Source organism: Chinchilla lanigera, unplaced genomic scaffold, assembly GCF_000276665.1.
Source record: "Chinchilla lanigera isolate Chin_1 unplaced genomic scaffold, ChiLan1.0 scaffold00025, whole genome shotgun sequence".
Classification (NCBI taxonomy): domain Eukaryota; kingdom Metazoa; phylum Chordata; class Mammalia; order Rodentia; family Chinchillidae; genus Chinchilla; species Chinchilla lanigera.
In genome coordinates, this window is record NW_004955426.1 from 20,944,941 (window position 1) to 20,967,570 (window position 22,630).

The following is a 22,630-nucleotide window of genomic DNA, read 5'->3' on the forward strand; positions in this document are numbered from 1 at the left end:
ATTACCTTTTTAAGTATTGTGTCAACACACTTTCTCAACGGGTGGTTATATTTGATGCTTTCATTCACTTTACGAACTTCCTATGAAAACAGTAAGAGTAATAAAAATATTTTGACTTTTACACATCAGAAATTTCAAATGAGAATGCACTAAATGCTAGCTACAGTCTCCAAGTTTAATTTCAGCTCAAATTATTTAATATCACATGAAGTTCTTTTTACCAAATAAAAATTCTTAATAACATATATAAAAAACAAAGTAAGATGCACAGCAACTACTGGCAAACCTGGAGGCCTCCACAGAAAAATGCACCAGTGGCACAGAGCAATGGACACAGTGGGTAGCAATGGCTGGTGAGTTAGTCATGTTCAGATGTCCTCCAGGAAAGGGCAAGTGGCTGGTAGCCATTTTGAAGATGGGCCAACTTAGCTCAGAACTCAGAACAGCTGTGGGGTGGCTCCATCTAGCAGCTCTCAGTGTCAGGGTGAGCCTGCTGAGTTCAAGTAGGCAGGAGGTCAGGGAGCCAACTTCGAGCTGGCAGGGAGCCGAGTTCAAGCTGGCAAGAGGCACATGAACTGTTACAGGCTGAACAAATCATGTTCCAGTCTCACAGCTAGAAACCTGCCTGAACTTCAGTGGAACTAAAGGTGCAGCCTTGCTGGTATTATCCACCACCCCACCATAAAACTACAGCTGGCTTTCTGGGATTAATCAACTTGGATCTGGACTCTGCCCACACTGTCTACCAGTGACAACAGAGATATGCCTTGATTTGGACATTTTTTTCTTATTTAATTTCTTTTTTCTTGCATTTTATTTTGTGTTTATTTTTCTTGATTGTTAGCTCTTATTTTTTATGTGAGTGTTAATATGGTTGCTAGTTCTCTTGTTCTTTTCTGTTCTGGTTTTTATTTCTTCCTTCTCTCTTTCCCTCCTGTCTTCTTTACCAGTTTCCCAAAGTTTGTATAATCTTTGTCTTCCACCCTTGTTCCTAATCTCTTCCTCTTCTTTTATGTCTCTGTTTTTCTCCCTAATCCCTTTGAAATTGAATGGCCACATCAAGGGCTTGCTTACTGCATACAACTTTCTGGTTTGTTTTAGATTTTGTTATATAACCACAAGTCTAGTTCACACAACCAAAGACCGAAAATTAATTTTTACCACAGTTTGTCGTTTTCTAGGCTGTGTTCAATGCTACTGTAATTGCTGATTGTACTATTTTAGCCAAGGTGACATAATTGTTCTAATCAGTTGTTCTTCCTAGTATACTAAGACTGAGATTGCCTAAGGGTCATAAACAATGCTATAGGCCAATGCCAAAGAACCAGGGGCTGTGACAAGCAGGCAGCAACTTTTCATCCTCACTAAATTGAAGAGGCAGAACAGACTCAAAACCCAAAAGTCAGCTACACTAGGAAGACATCTCTAGAAAGTACTCATTTCCTAAAGGTTTAAGTACTAGTAACAAAGCTACTCTCTATAAGCAATTTACAAGCATTAACCCAGGAATTAAACTAAAAAAAATTAGAAAATGAGACGACATTTAAACAAAATGCAATCCCAGACTTCCAGGTCACCAAAGGCAAGCCCAGGCGGCAATGAGGTGGAATAATTCAAAAGCTGCCCACCTGGACTCTCTGAAGTGGTAACAGCAGAACTAACAAAGCAAATGAACAAGGCTCTAGAAAAATCAAATCAGAAATAATTTCTCAGATAACTACAGAGATGGTGACCATAATGAAAGATATGCTTAGTGACCCCAGAGCAGATACAGATTAAAAAAATATAGAAGCTTAGGAAAGTGATGGAAATCATGAATGCCCAATATAGCAAAGAAAAGAAATCCATGAAACAAATTCAAACAGATATGCAGATTAAAAATTTCATTGAAAGTATACACAGGAAAATGAGCCAATGTGGGAACAGACTATCAGATATAGAAGATAGGACTGCAGTTAGCAATCACGGAAATAAAGATTTATTAAAAATAACAAAGGACCATGAAAAATCAATCCAGCAGTTGCTAGATGATGCAAAGAAGAATAACATAAGATTCATCAGAGTCAATGAAAAAGCAGAACATACTGCAGATGAAATAAAAAACCTATTCACAGAAGTAATGGCAGAAAACATCCCTGGCAGGGAAAAAGAATCTGACATACAAATAAATGAGGCATATAGAACCCCAACTAACCATAATAAAAAAAAACTATACCAAGGTATATAATAGTCAAGATTCCAGAAATTCAACACAAGAAAAAAAATATTAAAAGCTGTTGGAGAAAAGAAACAAATCACCTATAAAACAAAGCCCATCAGAATCACAGCAGACTTCTCAACACAAACCCTCAAGTCAAGGAGATTTTCAAGTGAAGTACTTCAACCCTCAAAGAAAAAAAACCTCCAACACAGATTGATGTACCCTGCAAAACCATCTTTCGAAATTAATGGAGAAATAGGATACTTCCATGACAAAGAACATCTGAGGAAATTCATGAACATAAAACCAGCACTCTAAAATGTTCTGAAAGACATTGTAAAGAGAGATAATAAGGATTACTACTGCATGAACCCCAACAGAATGAATCCACCAAGCAAGGCAGGCAATTAAACAGAGGGTGGTAAAAAAGGGAACCAACAACAGGAAAGTAACATGACAAGGATATAAATAAATAAATATATATATATATATATACATACACACACACACACACACCTATATACCTATATATATATACACACATATATATATATATCAGTTATAACCATCTATGTTAATGGTCTCAACAATCAAAAGAAACAGACTGGAAGAATGGATCAATAAACAAGATCCATCAATATGCTACATACAAGAAACACATGTAATTGAAAAAGAAATTCACAGACTGAAAAGTCAAAGGACAAAAAACAATACTCCATGCAACAGGAATTTGGAAGAGAGCAAGGGTCACTATTCTGTTTGCAGACAAAGAGGATTTAAACCAAGACTCACTAGAAGAGACAAACAAGGTCACTATACTACATCCCTGTAAAGAGAACAATCCAAGAGGAAGAGATAACAATCATAAATATGTATGTATCAAATAATGGTGCACTTAACTACATAAAACAAATGTTAACAAACATGAAATATCAAATAAGCAGAAATTCAATGCAATGGAGACTAAGAAAACAATACAAATATCAATTAATTACAGTTAGTTCTTTGAAAAATCAAAACTGACAAACCCTTAGCTAACTTATCACAAGGAAGAAATAGTGAAAATACATGCAATTAGAGACGAAAATCCTGAAATCAAAACAGATCCTGCAGAAATCCAGACGATCATCAATGCCTACTTTGAGACCCTATATTCTACTAGGATAGAAAACATAGAAGAAATAGACAGATTCCCAGATACATATGCTTTACAGAAGCTGAATCAAGAAGATATACAAATTCTAAATGAACTAATATCAGTGAAATGAAGATGTAATTAAAAACCTACCAACAAAGAAAAGCCCAGGCCCTGATGGATTCACTGCTGAATTCTACAAGAAATCTAGAGAAGACCTAACGCCACCACTTCCCAAACTCTTTAATGAAATTGAAAGGGAAACAATACTCCCAAACTCATTCCTGGAGGCAAGCACTTAATCTTATATCAAAACCAGAGAAGGGTCCAACCAAAAATGAGAACTACAAGCCAGTCTCCCAAATGAACACATATGCACAAAATCCTCAATAACATACTGGCAAACAGAATGCAGCATATCATCAAGAAGATTGTACACAATTACCAAGTAGGATTCATCCCAGAAATGGAGGGATGGTTCAACATACACAAATCAATAAATGTAATACACAATATCAACAGAGCCAAGTACAAAAATTATGATCATCTCAATAGAAAAAGCATTTGACAAAGTCCAACACCCATTCATGATAAAAAGAAACCTACAAAAATCTGAATAGTAGTCTTCATTTCAATCTGATAAAAGCCATCTATGAGAAACCAATAGCCAACACCATACTAAATGGACAAAAGCTAAAAGTTTTCACTCTAAAATCAGGAACATGACAAGGATGTCCACTGTCACCACTAATTCAACATAGTTCTGGAAACATTAGCCAGAATCATTAGACAAGAGAAAGAAATAAAAGGAATTAGGATAGGAAAGGAAGAAGTTAAATTATCATTATTTGCCGATGATATGATACTTTACATAGAATAAACTAAAAACTCCACCCAAAGACTTCTAGATTTAGTAACCAAATTCAGTAGCATGGCTGGATACAAAGTCAGCACTCAAAAATCAATAGTCTTCTTGTACACAAACAACAAACTTATTCAGAGAGAAATTAGAGAAACAACACATTTCACAATAGCATCCAAAAAATGAAATACTGAGGAAGCAATCTAATAAAGGAAGTAAAAGACCTATACACTGAAAACTACAGAATTCTGGAAAAGGAGATTGAAGAGGATATCAGAAAATGGAAAGATATCCTTTGTTTTGGGGTAGAAAGAACCAATACAGTGAAAATGGCCATACTCCCAAAATTGTTACACAGATTTAATGCAACCCTGATCAAAATTCCAAACACATACCTCACAAAGTTAGAGAAAACAATCCTAGAATTTATATGAAACAAGAACAGACCTAGGATAGCAAGAGCAATCCTGGGCAACAAAGATAAGGCAGGGGGCATCACAATCCCTGACTTGAAACTAAACTACAAAGCTACTCTGATTAAACAAAAAGCTACTGTGATTAAACAAAGCTAATGGCAAAAAAACAGACCCAAGGATCAATGTAACAGATTAGAAGATGCAGAGACAACTCCAGACTTTCTCGGCCACCTTATCTTTGATAAAGGAGACAAACACCGCCAGTGGAAGAAAGCTTCTTTAATCAGTGGTGCTAGGGGAAAAGAAAAACTGGCTTTCCACAGGCTGAAGATTAAACCTAGACTCCTATCTTTCACCAAGCACTAAACTAAAGTCAAAATGGATCAAAGATCTAAATATTAAAACAGAAACACTAAAACTGCTGGAAGCTAGAATAGGCAGAAGTCTTGAAGACACTGGTGGCAAAGACTTTATGAACGGGACTCATAAAGTCCTGATCACACAGGAACTATCACAAAGAATCAACAACTAGGATCTCTTCTTATTAAGAAGCTTTTAAACAGCAAAAAAAAAACCATTAACAGAGTGAAGAGACAACCTAGAAAGTAGGAAATAATTTTTGCCAGCTGTTCCACAGAGAAGATTTTCCTTTACATATCTAGAACATATAAAGAACTCAAAACTCCCACATTTAAGGACCCAATCCAAAAATGGACAACTGACATGAACAGACACTATTATTTGCTTACTTGTTCTACAAAGATGATTAAAAATTATTTTAAAACTTCACAAAAGATCTGACAAATTTTGTGAACCTTAAAAAACAGGACTGTATCCCTCCCCCTTGTCCCTCAAGATCAATTATCTCATCTTAAACGTAGAAATGAAGCCAAAGGAGGCAGCAAACACTACACATGTTACAAAGTACCTGCTCCTTTCCAATAGAACTCTAGAACAGTCACAATTCATTCATCCTATATCTGTTCATTAAGACAATACTGTACATTAGCTCTGTGCTGGCTAATCCACACTGGAAGGTGGGGTAGGAAGACTAGAATTGTCAGTCTATAACTACAATGACAGTTTGGTGGTGAATTAAGTACTGTCATGAACATGAAAGGCATAAAAGGTAAAGGAGAGGAATCTTTAGAACCAGTAGTTCTTAGAGAATCACACTGCTACATACTACGCATGAAATAAAAACAAAATTTGGATCAACTATTTTAAGCAAGGAAACACCATGTCACAGCCTACAAGTCAAGAAAAGAATTCACTGGGATATTGAAAGGAACATCTAAATTATAGAGAAAAGCATTAAAGGATATAGAACTTGAGGCACAGAAAGCATCCAAAGTGTCAACGAATTATTATAAAATATTTATAACTAATATTACTCAGAATCACTGTCCTTGATAGGTAAAGAATTTTGGCAACTAAGCACAAAAATGAGAATATAGAAGAAATATAATTGGCTTATAAATGTATAAAAGAATATTTAAGCTCACTAAAAATAATTATAGCTTTTAAAAGAGAACATTTTCTTTCAAAATTAGAAAAAAAACCAGATACCATACTGAAGCAGAACTAGGAGCTCTGTAAAATCTTCCTAGTTCAGCAGGAAGCAACTCCTCAGGCAACCCCTCCCTCAGGAACGTGGACTTGTGCTTTCTCACCAGGCCCTGTGCTTCTCACTGATAAGGGAGACGCTTCAGGGAGTTCTCTCATGGGAATCTCATCTCCTAGAGAGGCAATAGGTACCAACACGGACAAAACTAACAAATGGGGTTATAAACAAGTTTTACAGCGTCCCAACATCCTGAGATCCACAGGATGTTTTCTTTCAAGGCTAAAATAGGCTTAGCTGCTAGGATGACTAACTGCCTTTATTTCACTTCTGTATCTCTACTTGCTTGACATCTCAAATGGTATAAAAGGGGACCTTTGCTTGGTTCAGGGCCCAGCCTAGTTTTCTACATTTCTAATGGTTAGAAGGTACACCGTTAAAGTCCTCCTGAAAATCCCCTTCTCCTCTCTTCAGTTTCTTGGAAATTCTGCAACAATATAATGATATAAGATTGTAGAGAAACAGGCCCTCCTATACACAGTAAAAAGTAACATCTTGTATTTGGAGGGTAATATAGCAGTATCTACCAAAATGTAGTATATGCATACTCTGAATAATCTGTACCAGCATACACTTTCTGTAAAGTAATTTAACTTAATGAGGAAAACACACATTAACCAAATAGAAAAGGTGTGCAAACTTCTATAAAAGTATAGGATGATCTGAGAGAATATAATCTAGTAGGAAGCTTTCTGATTAATTGATAATTTAAAATGGGATAAAACAAAATGAGTAGGAGACAGCCAACCAAAAGGTGGGGAAGTCTTCCAGAGAGAAGGACAAGGACAGAAAATACAAAGGTTTTCAGACAGAACTGAGAATTCCAAACAAAGCATGACTACAAAGGAAAGAAGAGTAAGGACCTAACACTTGATCACATGAAGAAGCAAAATCAAAGCCTTAAATTACTGTGAGGTCAATATGTGAGGCCTAAATACAAGAACATGAACATCAGACTTAGGAATTTAAAAGGTCATCTTGGAGCATTATTACAATTTTCCATTACTAAGCTGCCTTAAAGTTTGTAAAATCACAAATTCATCCTATTTGAAAGTATATGATCTGACCATATATTTATGAAATACTATATTTTTCTTTATTTTGCCATATTAAATAAAAACAAGTACTAGGACAGTGAATTTTTAACATTCGCTCTGTTATAAATTTAAGGTTCAGTCAAAAGCTCATAATTGTGTAAAATGTGGGAAGTATTTGAAAAATTAGTTTTGTTTCCTTCATACAAAATAGCAGAGTTGGGCCCTTTGATTACCGTGCCTAATCAATTCTTTTGTGAGCAGGTCAGACAATGTCCATGAAGGCAGGATAGTACACAGTTTTAAGTGGGAATAAATAATTTCTTCTCCCTCCCCAAAATTCTTTACCTAGAAAAATAACAAAATGTAAAGGCTACTAAGCAAATACCTTTTGAATGGTTTGATGTGGTAAGTTTCATTAATGCCTCAAAGAAAAGTAACAGCCACACTCACAGAGAGATGAATTTGGGGAATGAAGCTACATTTGGGGAATATATGGAGACTGTGTCAACTTGATTGGTGTGGGGGCTGCCAAGGGGACTGGCAGAGCACTCTTCTTGGTGTGTCTGGGTGGTGCAAGGAGGTGTGACATTGGGCACTAGATCTGGTCCTTCATCCCTGTCTCTCTGATGCTGTTACCCTGCTCTGTTTCCCAGCAATGAACTAAGCATTTTTGCTCTGCCAGACCCTTCTGCCCTGATGTTCCTGTCTTAGAGCTTGTTGTCCTTATACTGAATGCCCTGAAACTATGAACTAAACTAAATCTCTCCTCCTTTAAGTTGTGGGTGTTTGGTACTACCCAGCAATTGGAAAGCTAATATATATGGAAAGCGGAGAAAATAATTACCAAGAAAAGTTAACTAAACATTGTAATCTATTAAAAGATATAATCAGCACCAACTATGTCTTCTTTCCAACTAAATTATTCACACTTTTGTTCCTTTTTTTCTTATAGTACATTCTGTACACCTCCATCAAACTGACTGAAACCATATAACAGTATCATATTTCTTCCTTGTTTGGAAAGTGTCAATGATTTCTCATTACTTTCAAGACAGTCTGGACTTTGCCATTTGACAGGCCTGATATGGCTTTTTCTAAAAAAAACTTTATGATCACTTTAACTTGGCTTTAAAACTTCCTAATATTTGACTGGAATGCTGTCAGCCATCAAAATGCTTGCCATTCTTCAGGGTCCAGGTCATATTTCATCTCCTCTGACCCCTATGAAGATGTGAAATCACTCCATATTAGAGAATTTCCTTTGTATCTTCCACATCACATTCAGCATATGCCTTAAGGGAGCGCACAATTTTCTGCTCTAGACAGTTACTAGTAAACACTTAACATGGCAGGAAGATACTTATTAAATGATTAATAAATTTCTCAAATTTATGTTTTTTGATGTTACTAGTAAACACTTAACATGGCAGGAAGATACTTATTAAATGATGAATAAATTTCTCAAATTTATGTTTTTTGATATTCAGAAAAGCAGAAAGAATCCCAAATTACCTTAAAGTACATGAACAAAAAAATTCATACCTGAGAAACAGTATTTTTGGTGCTATTGTTTTCAGGGGGAGGGTAGAATTCTGGTATCTAAGTGAATATGCTACAAAATATCAATTGAGAGCAGTTTCTTGTTTACATAGAAAATTTCCTCAAATTTTTTAAATCATCTAGCTCTGTTTAAACCAATGACTACATAGAAGTAGCACAGAAAGACCAAGGCCAGTTCTTAATTTCCCACATCTTATTCCTAACTAACGGGCTCCGCTTAACAACATCATCTATTTCATTCAGACATTGACGGTCCCAGAAAAATCCAGGTCTCAAATAATAAAATTAATTTATGTATTTGTTAAAGGAATATTTAAAAATCTGGTGAATTCAAATTCTTCAAATCTGAATCAAGTGAATTTAATACTGACTTTTGGGGGAACACTACCAAATTTAAATTTAAATAAATAAAAATGAAATAAATTACAATTTTATCAATTATAAGTATCTATCAAATATAAAATTTCAAATATTTAAAACCTTCAAACATTTCAAATTTTCAGGTACATCAAATATATATAAAATTATTAAATATAAATTATCTGCTTTTGAGAATGTATTAACATTTATTGTAAGCCAGAGAAAATGTGAGTGTACAATTTATAGATTTACTCCTATACTTTTGAGTTAATATTTTCTGATGTAATTCTTACATTTTAGAGAAAAGTCTGAATACTGAAAAGTCAATACAAAATTTTCCAATCACAGCCTACTTTCATTTGTTCATTTATTCGCTCACCTAAAAATGACTGCTGAGTGCCTAAGAGTCTAAAAGTCTGGAAGACCAAGAAAGGTATTATGGGTTGACTTTTGTGTGTCCTAAAAAGTCAGATATTAAAGTCTTAATCCCCTAGACCTCAGAAGGCAATCTCATTTGGAAATACAGTTATCACACATACAATTAACAAAGTAAAGATGAGCTCATAGCCTCTTGACAGCAAGTTGTCTTTTAAGAAGGGGAACTTCGGACACAATGAGAGAAAGAACAATGGAGGTAGGATCTACAAATTAAGAATACCAAAGATTGGGCTGGGGATTTAGCTCAGTGGCAAAAGCGCTTGCCTGGCAAGCGCAAGGTCGTGAGTTCGGTTCCTGGTACCGGAGAAAAACCAAAAAAAAAAAAAAAAGAATACCAAAGATTGCTAGGGATAGCTAGGAGAGAGGCATGAAAGATTTCTGCTAGCCCTCAGAAGAAAGCAATCCTGACAACATCTTGCTATTGGACTTTTAGCCTCTAAAAATGTGAGACAATAAATATCTATTGTTTAAGCTAATTAAGTTTGTAGTACTTTTCTTACAAGCAGCCCTAGGATATGACTATAAAGGCTTTTCTTGGGGCTGGGGATTTAGCTCAGCAGCAAAAGCGCCTGCCTGGCAAGCGCAAGGTCGTGAGTTCGGTTCCCGGTACCGGAGAAAAACCAAAAAAAAAAATATATATATATAAAGGCTTTTCTGAAAAATGAAATATGCATGTAATGAATGCATAAAATATTTGTGAATAGTCTATTTTATCATTATTGCCATGAAATATATACGAATCTATTATAAAGTTAAAATTCATTAAAACTTACGAATACATTTACAAACCACAAATACCACCATTTCCAGTCACAAAATATGTAAATCAAGGTAAATACACAGTATTAAGCCACAACTACATAAAATTAACCACTAGACTACCACAATGATTTCACAGCTATCCTTTGTTGCTATTGTGGTGAGTTCAAGTGTGGCATCTGCTTAACAATACCATGTGATACTGAATATCTCACATGGACAAGTTCTCTCCCCACTAAATTTCCTATCTCTAAAAAAGTGATCGCTTTTGATTCTAGGGTATTTTTCACCATGTATAACATATATAACGTAAGATATTTGTTAACTGTTTAATACATGTAACCTATAAAATATGTGTTAGTCAACTGCTTATCTTACCAGTAAAATTTCTGATTAACTGTGGGCTATGAGTAGTTGAGCTGTCGGACAGTCAAAAATTATATGGAGTTTTGACTGCATAGGGGTTAGTGGGGGCAATTTCTGTATTGTTCAAGAGTCAATTGTATATTCATAATGTAAAGTGCTTAGAATTTAGGTACACAGTCCACTTAACTGTCATTATTACCACCATTATCAAGTTTAAGGAGGCAAGGCTGAGTGTGAGGTAAGTATTAAGATAGAATTATAGTATGTATAATACAATAGTAATTATATATTAGTAAATACATTAATAACATATATAATACTGAATTGTTTACTATTTCATCCTTAGCAAGCTGAGTAGCCAAAAAGAGCAGACTTGACGAGGATGGAGGCCTTTCCTGGGATAAGGCTGCAGAGCTAAACATATGGTGAATTGGGTTTTAAAACTTTTGGAGTTTATTCTCACATGAATGAAAGGCTTTCAAAATGAGGTTTTAAGTTGGAAAGAAATATCACCAAAGTGAAATATTTTCCTTCTAGAGCAAAACTGTGAAGTGACCACTGATCTCTTTTAAAACCAAATTATTACTTAACGCAGCAAAAGTTTTCTAATTTGTTGTACATTTTTATGTACATTACTCAAAGTATAACTTACACTTTCAAAAGTGTAGCCTCCAGAAAAATTTGGTGAAGTTGCTTTAAGTCAACTGAATTTTACAAGGGAACAAAATGAAGTGCCTTACAGATAGAAAACAAAATTTGTTGATACAAACAGCCAGGCAAATTGTTCTCTAAAGGTTTCCAGATTTGGTGGGACTGCCTGGCTTACACTTTCAGGGAGGTGTTCTCTGATCACTACTTCACTTCACTATTTAGAGTAAACATACAATCTATTGTCTAATTAAGGAACTTTTGAGACTAAAAGAGGTCACTTAAAGCTACCCAAAGCCAAGTATGGTGGCTTACAATCCCGGCTACTTAAGAGGTAGGCTGAGGTAGGTGAAGCACCAAGTTCAAGCCCATCTTTGTCAACTTAATGAGACCCTGTCTCAAAAATTTTCTTAAAAATGAGTTGCTGGAGAATCCAAGTACTTGCCCAGCAGGGACACACAAGACCACAGTTTAAAAAAAAAATTACCCAAGACAACAGGCATAGATAGTCTTTCATTACTGAGTGTATTTTCCCTGAATCTTTGTCAGGCAGAAGATGGGGATGATACTGCATGAGGCTAAATTGTCAGTAGAATATGATAATGAATGAGCATCAAACGTGCAGCTGAAGCCCACCAATTTGCTATCAAAAAACCAGCAGTATCAAAAAGGAAATGCATACAACGTGGTAACTACAGCTTGTAAAGTTTAAATTTGTTTACCTCCATAACGTCTTCTAAATTCTCTTCTGCATCTGTTTTCTCTGTCATCAGTTTGGCTGCCTTAAAATAAGTCTTCATAAGTAGATAACCCCTTTTTGCTCCATTCCAGTATGACCGAGGTATTTCCACCAAGCCATACCCCAACAACAACACAAGAAGAAACAAACCCCACGTATTGGCAGCAGCTATACCAATTGTCTGAAGTTGGTTCCTAAGAGAAAGCATAACCACATGGCTGTGATAAATATATTTTCCTACAAAAAAGTAAAATAAAACTAGTATTAAATGGTTTTCCAGTAAACTACTTTAAAGGATAGGTAGGATTTTAAATGAAAAGATTAGACTTTCAAATACTCAGATTCTTATTTTTAGTCACAGCAGATATATTTTAATGGAAAGGCGGTTCACGAACCTAATTCTTTCCAAGATTCTGATTGCAAACTGAATTGGATGAGAATTAAATCAAATTTCCCCAGAAGGGAAATTGAACCTAACCATTGAACCTAACCACTGAATTTGATTCAGTTCTCATTCAATTCAATTTGTGACCAGAATTATGGAAAGAATTAAGTTCACAAACGTAGGTATCACTGTAACTCAAAAATAGATTTCAACATAGAAAATACTGATTCTATTACAGTTAAAAATACAATGTGGGGTACTCAATGGTAAAAAAAAAATACATATATATTTTTCCCAAAGGAAACATACTTGTCACTAGGTGCTTTCTAAGAGATTATGAATAAGTGAAGCATGAAAAAAATTTATATTAATTTCTGTGAAGGGCAACCTCCACAAATTTCAGGAATGCAACAGTAAGTTATAACTAGTACTCTATTTCTAAATTTTCAGATCTAGTTTCTCTGTACGTTACAGATAAGTACAAATTAGATTGCAATTTTATTGAAATGCCTAAACCTAAAATAACATTAAGAACAAATATGCTGTCAAAGTACAGTCAAAACAAAAGGAAAATTTAACAGCCGGCACGTTGCTGGGGGAATGAAGGAAGAAAACAACGTACTTCCTCTTTTATAAAATTTGAAATTTTATCTAAAAGCAATTTTATTACTTTTTGTACATAGCTATTAGTAAAGCATTTATCCATTTTACAATTTTTTTGTTTTGTTTTTTTTTTTGGGTACCAAGAATAGAACTGAGAACCTTGCACTTGCCAGGCAGGTGTTGTGCCGCTGTATCAATCATATAATTGTTACATGCATGTGTATGTATATTTTTTTATGGTACTAGAGATTTATTTCCAGTCGTTTTCTAAATTTTTAATTTTTTTCTTTTTATTTTAAAATTGTCTTGCTAAGTCACATAGCTGCCTGGTGTCTTCGTTACTTTTCTCATGTTGCTGAGACAAAATACCTGATGCTCAGAATTAAGAAAGGAAAGGTTTATTTAGCTCAATTTGTAGAAGTTTCAGTCCATACTTGGCTAGCTCCAAGGCAGAGTGGCACATGGTAGAGGGCAACAGTTCACGGCAGTGGAAAACAGCAAAAGCAGCAAGAGCAAAAAGAGAGGAGCAGCAGAGAGCAAGCCTCTTTCCCTCCCTTATATTGTAAGCAAGCTACCCGCCCCAGGGTGAATGTAGCACTCACACCTATAATCCCAGCATTGGACCATGAATCCATCAAAAACCTTAGAAGCCTGCTCCATGATGGCATCCGGCTTTGGGTGGGGGGATACATCTAGACACAAATCATTATACCTGGGCTCAGCTTGAACTTGTGATCTTCCTGTCTCAGCCTCCCAGAATGCTGGGATAATAGTCATGTACTACTATACCCAGCACTTAACAGCAATTTTTAAAGATGCTATTCCACATTTTCTTTCTTTTTTGTTTGTTTGTTTGTTTTGGTTTTTTCTTCCAGTACCAGGAATTGAACTCATGACCTTGCCCTTGCCAGGCAGGCACTTTGCCACTGAGCTAAATCCCCAGCCCCTACATTTTCTTTCTTAGTAGTAAGGATATTCAGATTTTTGTGGGGTAAGCTATAAAACACATAATTTACAAAAAAAAAAAACAAAAACACATAATTTACTAAGTTGCTTGGTAAAATGTCTATATTCTTATAAGATAAGGATTTTGAGGATAAATATACACAGAAATAATGTTAAGACTTTTCTTACCATTCTAAATGCAAACGTGGGTTTACAGCTACATAAATTAAAAATGCTCCAAAAATTAGCAAATATGTGCCATAGTAGATCGCATTCTCAATCAGTGCAGTTTTTATCTTTCCAGTGATGGAAAACCCTCCAGATCTTGCATATGACTGCATAAAAGGTAACAGAATCCTAGACGGGTAGAAAAAACATAATTAGAAAAACAAAACAGTTACATAAATGTTGTTCTGGTTTATATCTGGATGTCCCCCAAGAGCCTCCTGTGTAGACAGGCAGGTAAGGCTTTTGGAAGAGGACTGGACCATGGGGGCGCAATAGCCAAGCTGCTGTTAGTTGGTAGGGGAAGGCAGTCCCCAAGGGGTGTGACCTGGAAGTGTGTATCTCCCTTCTGGCTTTCTTCTCACTCTGCTTCCTGGGTGCAATGACATAAGCAGCTGTCTTCCTCTGCTATGCCCCTCTGCCATGCTGCTTCTACCTAGAGCAGCACACCATGCAAGGACTGAAACTTCCAAAACTGTGCGCTAAAATAAACCTCTCTTTCTTTAAGCTGTGGGTGTCAGGTATTTTGTTTCAGTAATAAGAAAGTAACTAAAATATCAGTATAATTCAAAATGCCAGAAATATATGAACCTCAATTTTAATGGATAATTCTCATTAATAATTATGTGTTAACAGTGAATAAACCATAAACTATAATCAATTGTATATTTTATAATATTACATTTGGGGGAAACAAAGTCCCCAGGCAGGAAAAAGCAATGAATATGCTTGGGGCATAGAAGGCCACAAGGATCAGCAATGTACAACAGTGTGAGAGATTTCAGGTAAGTCTAAAAATATGCCTTTAAAGGCCTATGAAGAATCTGGTCTGCATTGAAAGAATGAGGAAACTTTATTTTAATAAAAAGGACATATGATCAAATTTCAGAAGGACTGAACAGGAACGACACTGGAACTAGTGGGGAGGGTAAGGAAGGTGGTGATGAGAGACACGGGGGATGTGGAGAGCCAAGCATGATGGAGCAGTCCTCCAATCCCAAATCCCAGCACCTGGGAAGCTGAGGTAAAAGGATCATGAGTCAAGGCCAGCCTGGGCTACACAGTGAGTTCAAGGCCAACCTGGGCCACATAGCCACATAGTGAGCTGCTATCGAAAAAAGAAAAAGAAACAGGAGGGATTGATTGTAAACTCTAGTGCTTTGACTTAAGAGATATCCAACAGGAGCTGCAATGGGGGAAGGTAGTTGGCCAGCCAGCTGCTGAGTTTTAGAAAGACTAGAAAGACAGATTCTGGAGTCATCAGCCACATAAACAGTACAAAAATAGTATCAGTAGATGAGCTCTGGAAAGGTGAATGTGTGGAATGTGGAATATGTGGAATGAAGAAGGCAAAGAACTTTGACTTTTGAGAAACACCAACTTTTATGAGAGAGGTAGAGAAACAGGAGAAAAAGCAGCCAGTGAAGAAGACCAGAGTACAGCAAAGGAGCAAGGAAAAAACACAATGAGTAAATGGAAGAGATACTAGAAGGAAGTGTTTAAAACTGGAAAGAGAAACCAATAGATTCAAATGCTGCCAAGAGTTCAAGTAAACTAAGAACTAGTATGTATGCGTGGAGGCACGGATATAGAAAGAACAGCTACTATGGGTTGAGGAATAAGTAAGCAAATAAGACACCAAATGTACAGTTCATTTAAGAAGTGTACCTGGGTAGGATAAACTATTACATATACATAAAATGGAAATCTTGTAGAAAATAAAAAGAATACTGATGCATATAACAAGTAAATCTTTCAAACGTATAAGCAAAGAAGAGAGAGAGCAAAAGTACGTGTCATACAACTCCACGTTTATTAAGTCACAATCAAGCAAAATTAACTTATGGTGATGGAAGTCAGAGCCCTGGTTGTCTTTGGGGACTGGAGATGACAAGAAAGGAGCAGGAGGAAGGCTTCTGAGGACATCGTTAATGTCCTACATTAACTGAGTGTTGTCCTGAGTGTTGGAGAATGGGCACATTCACACTGAAAAAATTTAAGTAGCTGGGTACAGTAGCACATACCCATAATCTCAGCTACTTAGGAGGCCAAGGGAGGGGTTCAGGACTTTGATGCCAGCCTGTGCAACCTGGCAAAACGCTTTCTCATAAATAAAAGAACTAGTGATGTAGCTCAGTGGTATAGCATCTGCCTAGTATGTGCAAATCCCTGGGTTCAATCTCCAGTATCATTAAAAAAAGAGTCAAACTAAACACAACCTGTGGATTTTTCAGTAGAAATGTATAATTCAATTTTTTAAAGTCTCCAAAAAATTTAACTGTAGGAAAATCAACATGATAGAGGTTGGAAGGGAATCTGGGTTGAGAGTTTTTTTTGTTTGCTTGCTAGTTTGTTTTAAAGGATGAAGGAATTACTTTGTCAAAACTAAAAGCTGTAAGTAGGTGACAAGAGCTGAAGGAGTTATGTCCTCAATTTAGGAAGAGGGAGCAGCTTTTTTTTTTTTGGTACCAGGAATCGAACTCATGACCTCAGGCTTGCCAGGCAAGCACTTATGCCGCTGAGCTGTATCCTTGGCTGGGGGAGCAGCTTTACAAAAATAATTCTTCCATCCTTCGATGGGAAGTGAGAAACAATGGGTAGTAAAGTAATTTGTTGGTGAGAAACTGAAAGAATATTGATCTGATGATTTCTACTTTCACTGTGAGATAGAGAGTAAAGTCATATGCTAAGAGTGAAGGTGACTTTAGTGGGGGGCAGAGAGAGCCACAAAAAGGATAGAAATTTTCAGTGATGGGAGGTGTCTGATGAAGGAAATAAGCAGGAAACAGATTAATGAAACAAAAAAGGAAACAGGCAATTTTGAGGGCCCAGAAGAGAATGAGAGAATGAATTTACAGGGACATGAATCTACTCTGTTGTGTAATTTTTCCTTTTACAGTATTCAGCCCAGGGCTGGGGATATAGCTCAGTGGTAGAGCTCTTGCCTTGCAGGCAGAAGGCCCTGGGTTTGATCCCCAGCACCACAAAAAAAAAAAAAAAAAAAAAATCAGCCCAGATTGACAGCTTAGCTGCATCTCAGAAATGTTCAGTAGGCAGTGGGTAAATGTGTCTTTGGAACCAGCAGAGAAAGCAGAAAGACGAAGTTGTAATGGGTCTCCAGAAAGATTTGGGATGCATTATTGGCCAATGAAACTATGGCTCTAATTATAACTGTTCACGAAGAGTCAGACAACAAGATGATCAAACTTAAGACTCCATGAAGGGAGTTCAAAAGGTTGGCGAAGAAGGCAGAAAAAAAACAGAGAATAATGATGACATTGGCAAGGTCATTTCCTATAAAAACGTGACTAGAAGAGGACTGGATTTTGGATCAAGAGAGAGAACAATAACTGGAAAAAAAGAGTGACAAGGAAAATTTTTTGGGTTTTTTTTGTTTTCTATTTTTTGTTTTTGTTTTTCTTTTCTTTTCCCCATCCTTCCTCCTTCCCTTCCTTTTTAATAAAAGGAGATTTGAACCAGCAGAAAGGGAGAAGATAACAATTTAAGGAGGAAAATGAATTCCAAAATACAAAGGTTCAATGGAAAAAAAAAAATCCCCTTTTCTTATTTTAGCCAAAATTTAAAAAAATTTATCCTTCACTGTCACTTACCATGTTAAAAATTGTGATGTCCAATATACTACCCTCCAGAAAATTGGCATGATTCCATCAGGAATGTAACTCCATGGCTTAAAACATGGATGTTGTCTGTTTAATAAAAATTTAAAGCCAATTAATCATAAGTAATTATTACTTAAATGAATTATACTATTAATTTATGTGTAGCACAGTTCATTTAATCAGATTAAAAATTACTGACTTTGTCTCATAATACTTCATAGAAAATTTAAAATTCAAAGCTGACTCTTAAACTAAAAACACACACACACAAACTAGGCATGGTGGTGTGCACCTATAATCCTAGTACTTGGGAGGTTGAGGCAGGAGGATCGCAGTGTGTTCAAGGCCAGCCTTGGCTCCATAGTGAAACCCTGTCTCAAAAAGTCAAAACAACAACAACAAAACACACACACAAAGAGAATAAAACAATTTGTTCTAAAGAGAAATACCATTTAGTCTTCAACTTTCAGTGTATTTTCAGTCATAGAGTAAAAATAATAGACTAACGATGCAACAGTCTTTAAAAGTAAATGTTATCAAGTCAAATCTCTATGATTAGTCTTAAAGTACATACTCACCCTATTTGTGGAGTTGGTTAAGGTTTTTTTTTTGGTTTTGGTTTTTTCAAACAGAATCTCATTATGTAGCTCAGGCTGACCTTGAACTAGCTCTGTAGTTCAAGTTGGCCTTGAACTTATGACCCTCCTGTCTCAGCCTCCCAAGATGTTTTACTTTGTTTTAGTGTTATATAGAAATGGGGTTGGAGAAGAGATGATATTAGGGGATTAACTTCTAGAAATTAGAGTACTAATTAAATTTGTCACTATAGTATAGCTTTTATGGAGATGCATACCAGTATCAATACACAACTGTGTTTGAATTTTCTGATGAGTCTCTGACCATAGATTCCTCCACATAAGGTGCAAGGTGCAAGGATATCTTTTAGGTGCAAGGATATCTTTTAATCCAAGTTTTTAACAACATCCTATAATTTCAACTGATCAACAAACAGTTTCTACTGGTGCTTCAAAGAGGAGTAACAACTACAGTTTAAATTTATTCAATTTAGATTTTTTTTTTTTTTAAAGCTGCATAAAGAAACACACACTACTTAAAGCACTGGTAAAACTTTGTATTAACACAGATTAGTTTTTTTACCTGGAAATTTGATGTTGTAATGGTTGATACACTGTGTCAACTTGGGAAATCTAGAAGCTTAACTAGGTAACTCAGCAATTCTACATCCTGGGGTGTAGAGGACGTGCCCTTACGGCCATAGAATGTTGTTCATCATGTCAACTTGAGAAGTTTAGAAGTTTAACTAAGTGACTCAGCAGGGTCCAAGAAGAGGGCAGAGGTTGTGTGAGCGCTACACCTGCCCTAGCGGGGGTAGCCTGCTTACAATATAAGGGAGGAAAAGAGGCTTGCTCTGCCCTCTTTTGCTCTTGTGGCTTTTGCTGTCTTGCACTACCTTGAGCTATTGCCCCTGTGCCATGCCACTCTGCCTTGGAGCCAGCTGATTAAGGGCTGAAACATCCACAGACTATGAGCAAAACAAACCTTTCCTGCCTTAATTTGGGGTGTCAGGTATTTTGTCTTAGCAATGAGAGAAACGTAACCAAGACAGATATGAATTCAATATTACCTTGTGACAAATTGAATTGTACTCACTCTTGACTTAAAACACTAATGGTTTTAAGGGATATGCCATACAAAAGGAATACCCTACATACAGAATAACCCCCTTATTCTTCATAACAACCTTGTAAATTAGGGGGAAAAACACTGCATGATCCTTAATTTATGTATTTATGATGTTGGAACCCAGGAATGTTCATGTTGCACTTTTTTAGATATGAGACTGAGGCTGAGGGGAAATAAAAGTTCTGGAAGTCTGACACTTGGAAATGGAAAAGTCAGGCTAAAACATGACATCTCCTTTAAGTTTTTCACTACTGTGCAGTTTTTCATCTACTGTGCATCGACAAATATTTAGTTTAGATTTAAATTGAAGATGACATACTAAAAAGAATACTGGTAAAGGATGAAAGTAGAAGGATCAGTAGAGATCAATTTTTATAAATATAAAAAATATGGGTGATAAAAAGTTTTAAACAGTTTTCTTCCTACAGCATTAAGCTACAAAAATTAATAAAAATACAAAGAGTAAAATACCTGGGAACTGGGGTAATAGTTGCATATGATCCTGTACTGTTGTTATTCTCTGGAGGGCTTGAATTTGCAGCAGCATGCCTGCACCGGTTGTATATTGTCTAAAGCAACCACAGTTTAAAATTAGAATCAAAAGTTATTAAGTTTTTAAGAGATATTGGGGTTTATAAATCTACCTACCTAAAGTTATCTTCCTGGTTATGCTGTTTAATGATCAAATTCCTAAAATAATATTTAAATTCAAACTACATGCATAACCCATAACCTGATATAATTTAGCTTATTAGGATAGAATGTACTGCAAACAAACTGTGTAATTATAATTGCTTCTTAAACTGTGAAAATCAGTGTCATCTCTTACCGTACTAACATCCAGAGGCAGTATGAAGACAATAAGAAAGCAGAGATACCAAGCAAGCAATGTACCAACAATTACAAGTCTATGCTGTTTCTTGAAGTCTCCATATCGATGAAGTAGAAATAAAGCCAGAAAAAAGACAAAAACAATCTCAAGTCCCAAAGCTGCACCACTCATTATTGAATATTCGCTCTGAGTCACTGAGGTTATTCATGTACAGTTCTGAACCATAGCTGTTCACTGAAAACAAACAAAAAATGTATTACCAGCACAGGAAACAACCATGTGGAAATTTTCTAAATGTTTATTAATAATGGGGAAACTGTCATGCTTTACATTGGACTGACAATAAAATGAAAAGAATAATTCCTAGTGTCAAGTCCTTATATCGTACTATTTAAAATCCATCTTAAAAATTTCACATTGGCCAGGGATATAGGTCAGTGGCATAAGCGCCTGCTTGGCAAGTGCAAGGTCCTAAGTTCGATTCCCAGAAAAAAAAAAAAAGAAAAAATTCACATTGTACCTTCAGAAAAAGTTATTCTAACAAAAGTCATGCTAGTTCTTAAAATATTACAAATTAAGACATTCTTAATACCAGATGTGAACAGTTCCAATACAATGTCATCTGGAGTTTCTCAATGTTCTAAATCCTAACAAAATATTTTATAAGATACTACCCTAGGAAACTATATATTTAGGCAATCTTTAGCAAATTAAGATCCTAGGAATTAGATATTTAGCAAAATAAAAGTTTTCTAAAATATGGGTAGCCCATAATTTAACCTTTCTTTTGTTTGAAAAAATATTTTCCTTTTATGTTAATGTTTTCTAACCCAACTTTCAGGACTTAATATACTTATTTTTGCTGCTGTAGTGGCACATGCCTATAATCCTAGCACTCAGGAAGCTGAGGCAAAAGGACTGTAGCCAGTTTAAGGCCAGCCTGAACTACACAGTGGGATCTTGTCTCCAAAAGAAACCTTATTTTTTACTGTTTCACAGACATACTTACCACTTTCCACTTATCTACATACATCTCATTTTCTTTAGACACTTTATGCATTTTTATATGTGAAAATAACTATTCAATAACCATACATTTAAAAATATTCTTAATTAAAAATGTTGATGATACAGACATCAGCAAATGGTTTATTTGATATTACTGTACGAAGAAAAATAATTTATCATTACTAACTGAAGGCAATATGCAACTTGTGTAGTCAGTGTAAGACATTTTGTTTGGCTATAAATAAGTAATTAATAGCTCAACATTGAGATTTAAGATCATAATATAACCAAACAAAATAAAGATCAATAAAATCCTTCAAATTGACAAACATTGCCAGTGAAAACTAGCTATAAAAAGAATGAAAACTTGAATATTTTAATAGTGTTAAAGGGTATCTGAAAAAATGTAGCAGGATAATGGAACAGATAGTAATGAAAGGGTTTCATTTGGTGATTTTTTAAGAAAAATGAAAATATACAAAGGAATGGAAAGAAACTGAACAATATAAAATAGTATATTAAACATGGTTTTTGTTTATGATATATCATGTAGAAATATTGCCTATATAAATTTAAATATACTCTATTATGGCACAATTAAATTTTCTTTAGAGTCTCACAAGGTGGCAATAGGTTTGCATTCCTCTCTGGAGAAGAATCTTTAATTTCTAGGATCTTAATTTGCTAAGGCTGCCTAATCTTAGCAGTAGATCCCCCCTGGATACCCTAATCACATGTACTGGTTCCAGAGATAAGGGGAGCACATCCTTGTGTATTAGTCTGTTTACTTCATCATCTACTTCTTTTAACAGAATGTTTTCTTCTTATGAAACAGGTGACACCTACTCATTTTATGAAATGGGAGATAAAAATTAGCGTTTCCTTAACCTGAAATGAGAAAGTAACCATTTTAAAGCCTATCTTCGAATTTCTACCTAAATTCAAAACAGCAATTGTTACAGCACAGAAAAGCACCTTCTAAGATTCTTTGGAAATTCTGTACCCTGTCCTGGTTATTTCAACTGAAAATTTTTCTGTGGAAATTTAGGGGTATTTTATTCTCTGATTTGGTTACTTAGAAATTAAATTATAATTTATTAAAAAGTTTTCAATTGAAATTTAACAAAAATAAAGGCTGAACAACTCAAGCCTAGCTTATTAAAT

The 22,630-nt window shown here is 35.5% G+C and overlaps 1 protein-coding gene across 2 annotated transcripts in view; it reads right to left on the reverse strand.

Moving 5' to 3' along the window:
- Positions 1 to 22,630, reverse strand: part of Lmbrd2 (LMBR1 domain containing 2) — a 44,049-nt gene that overhangs the window by 16,618 nt on the left and 4,801 nt on the right. For both annotated transcript variants that reach the window (XM_005386204.2, XM_005386205.2), the window contains exons 2-7: positions 20,456 to 20,692; positions 20,098 to 20,195; positions 17,914 to 18,009; positions 14,267 to 14,434; positions 12,128 to 12,338; positions 6 to 80 (exon numbers count right to left, since the gene is read on the reverse strand). In XM_005386204.2, coding sequence (XP_005386261.1) covers positions 6 to 80; positions 12,128 to 12,338; positions 14,267 to 14,434; positions 17,914 to 18,009; positions 20,098 to 20,195; positions 20,456 to 20,629 — 822 coding nt within the window. In that variant the 5' untranslated portion in view covers positions 20,630 to 20,692. The remainder of the gene's footprint in view (positions 1 to 5; positions 81 to 12,127; positions 12,339 to 14,266; positions 14,435 to 17,913; positions 18,010 to 20,097; positions 20,196 to 20,455; positions 20,693 to 22,630) is intronic.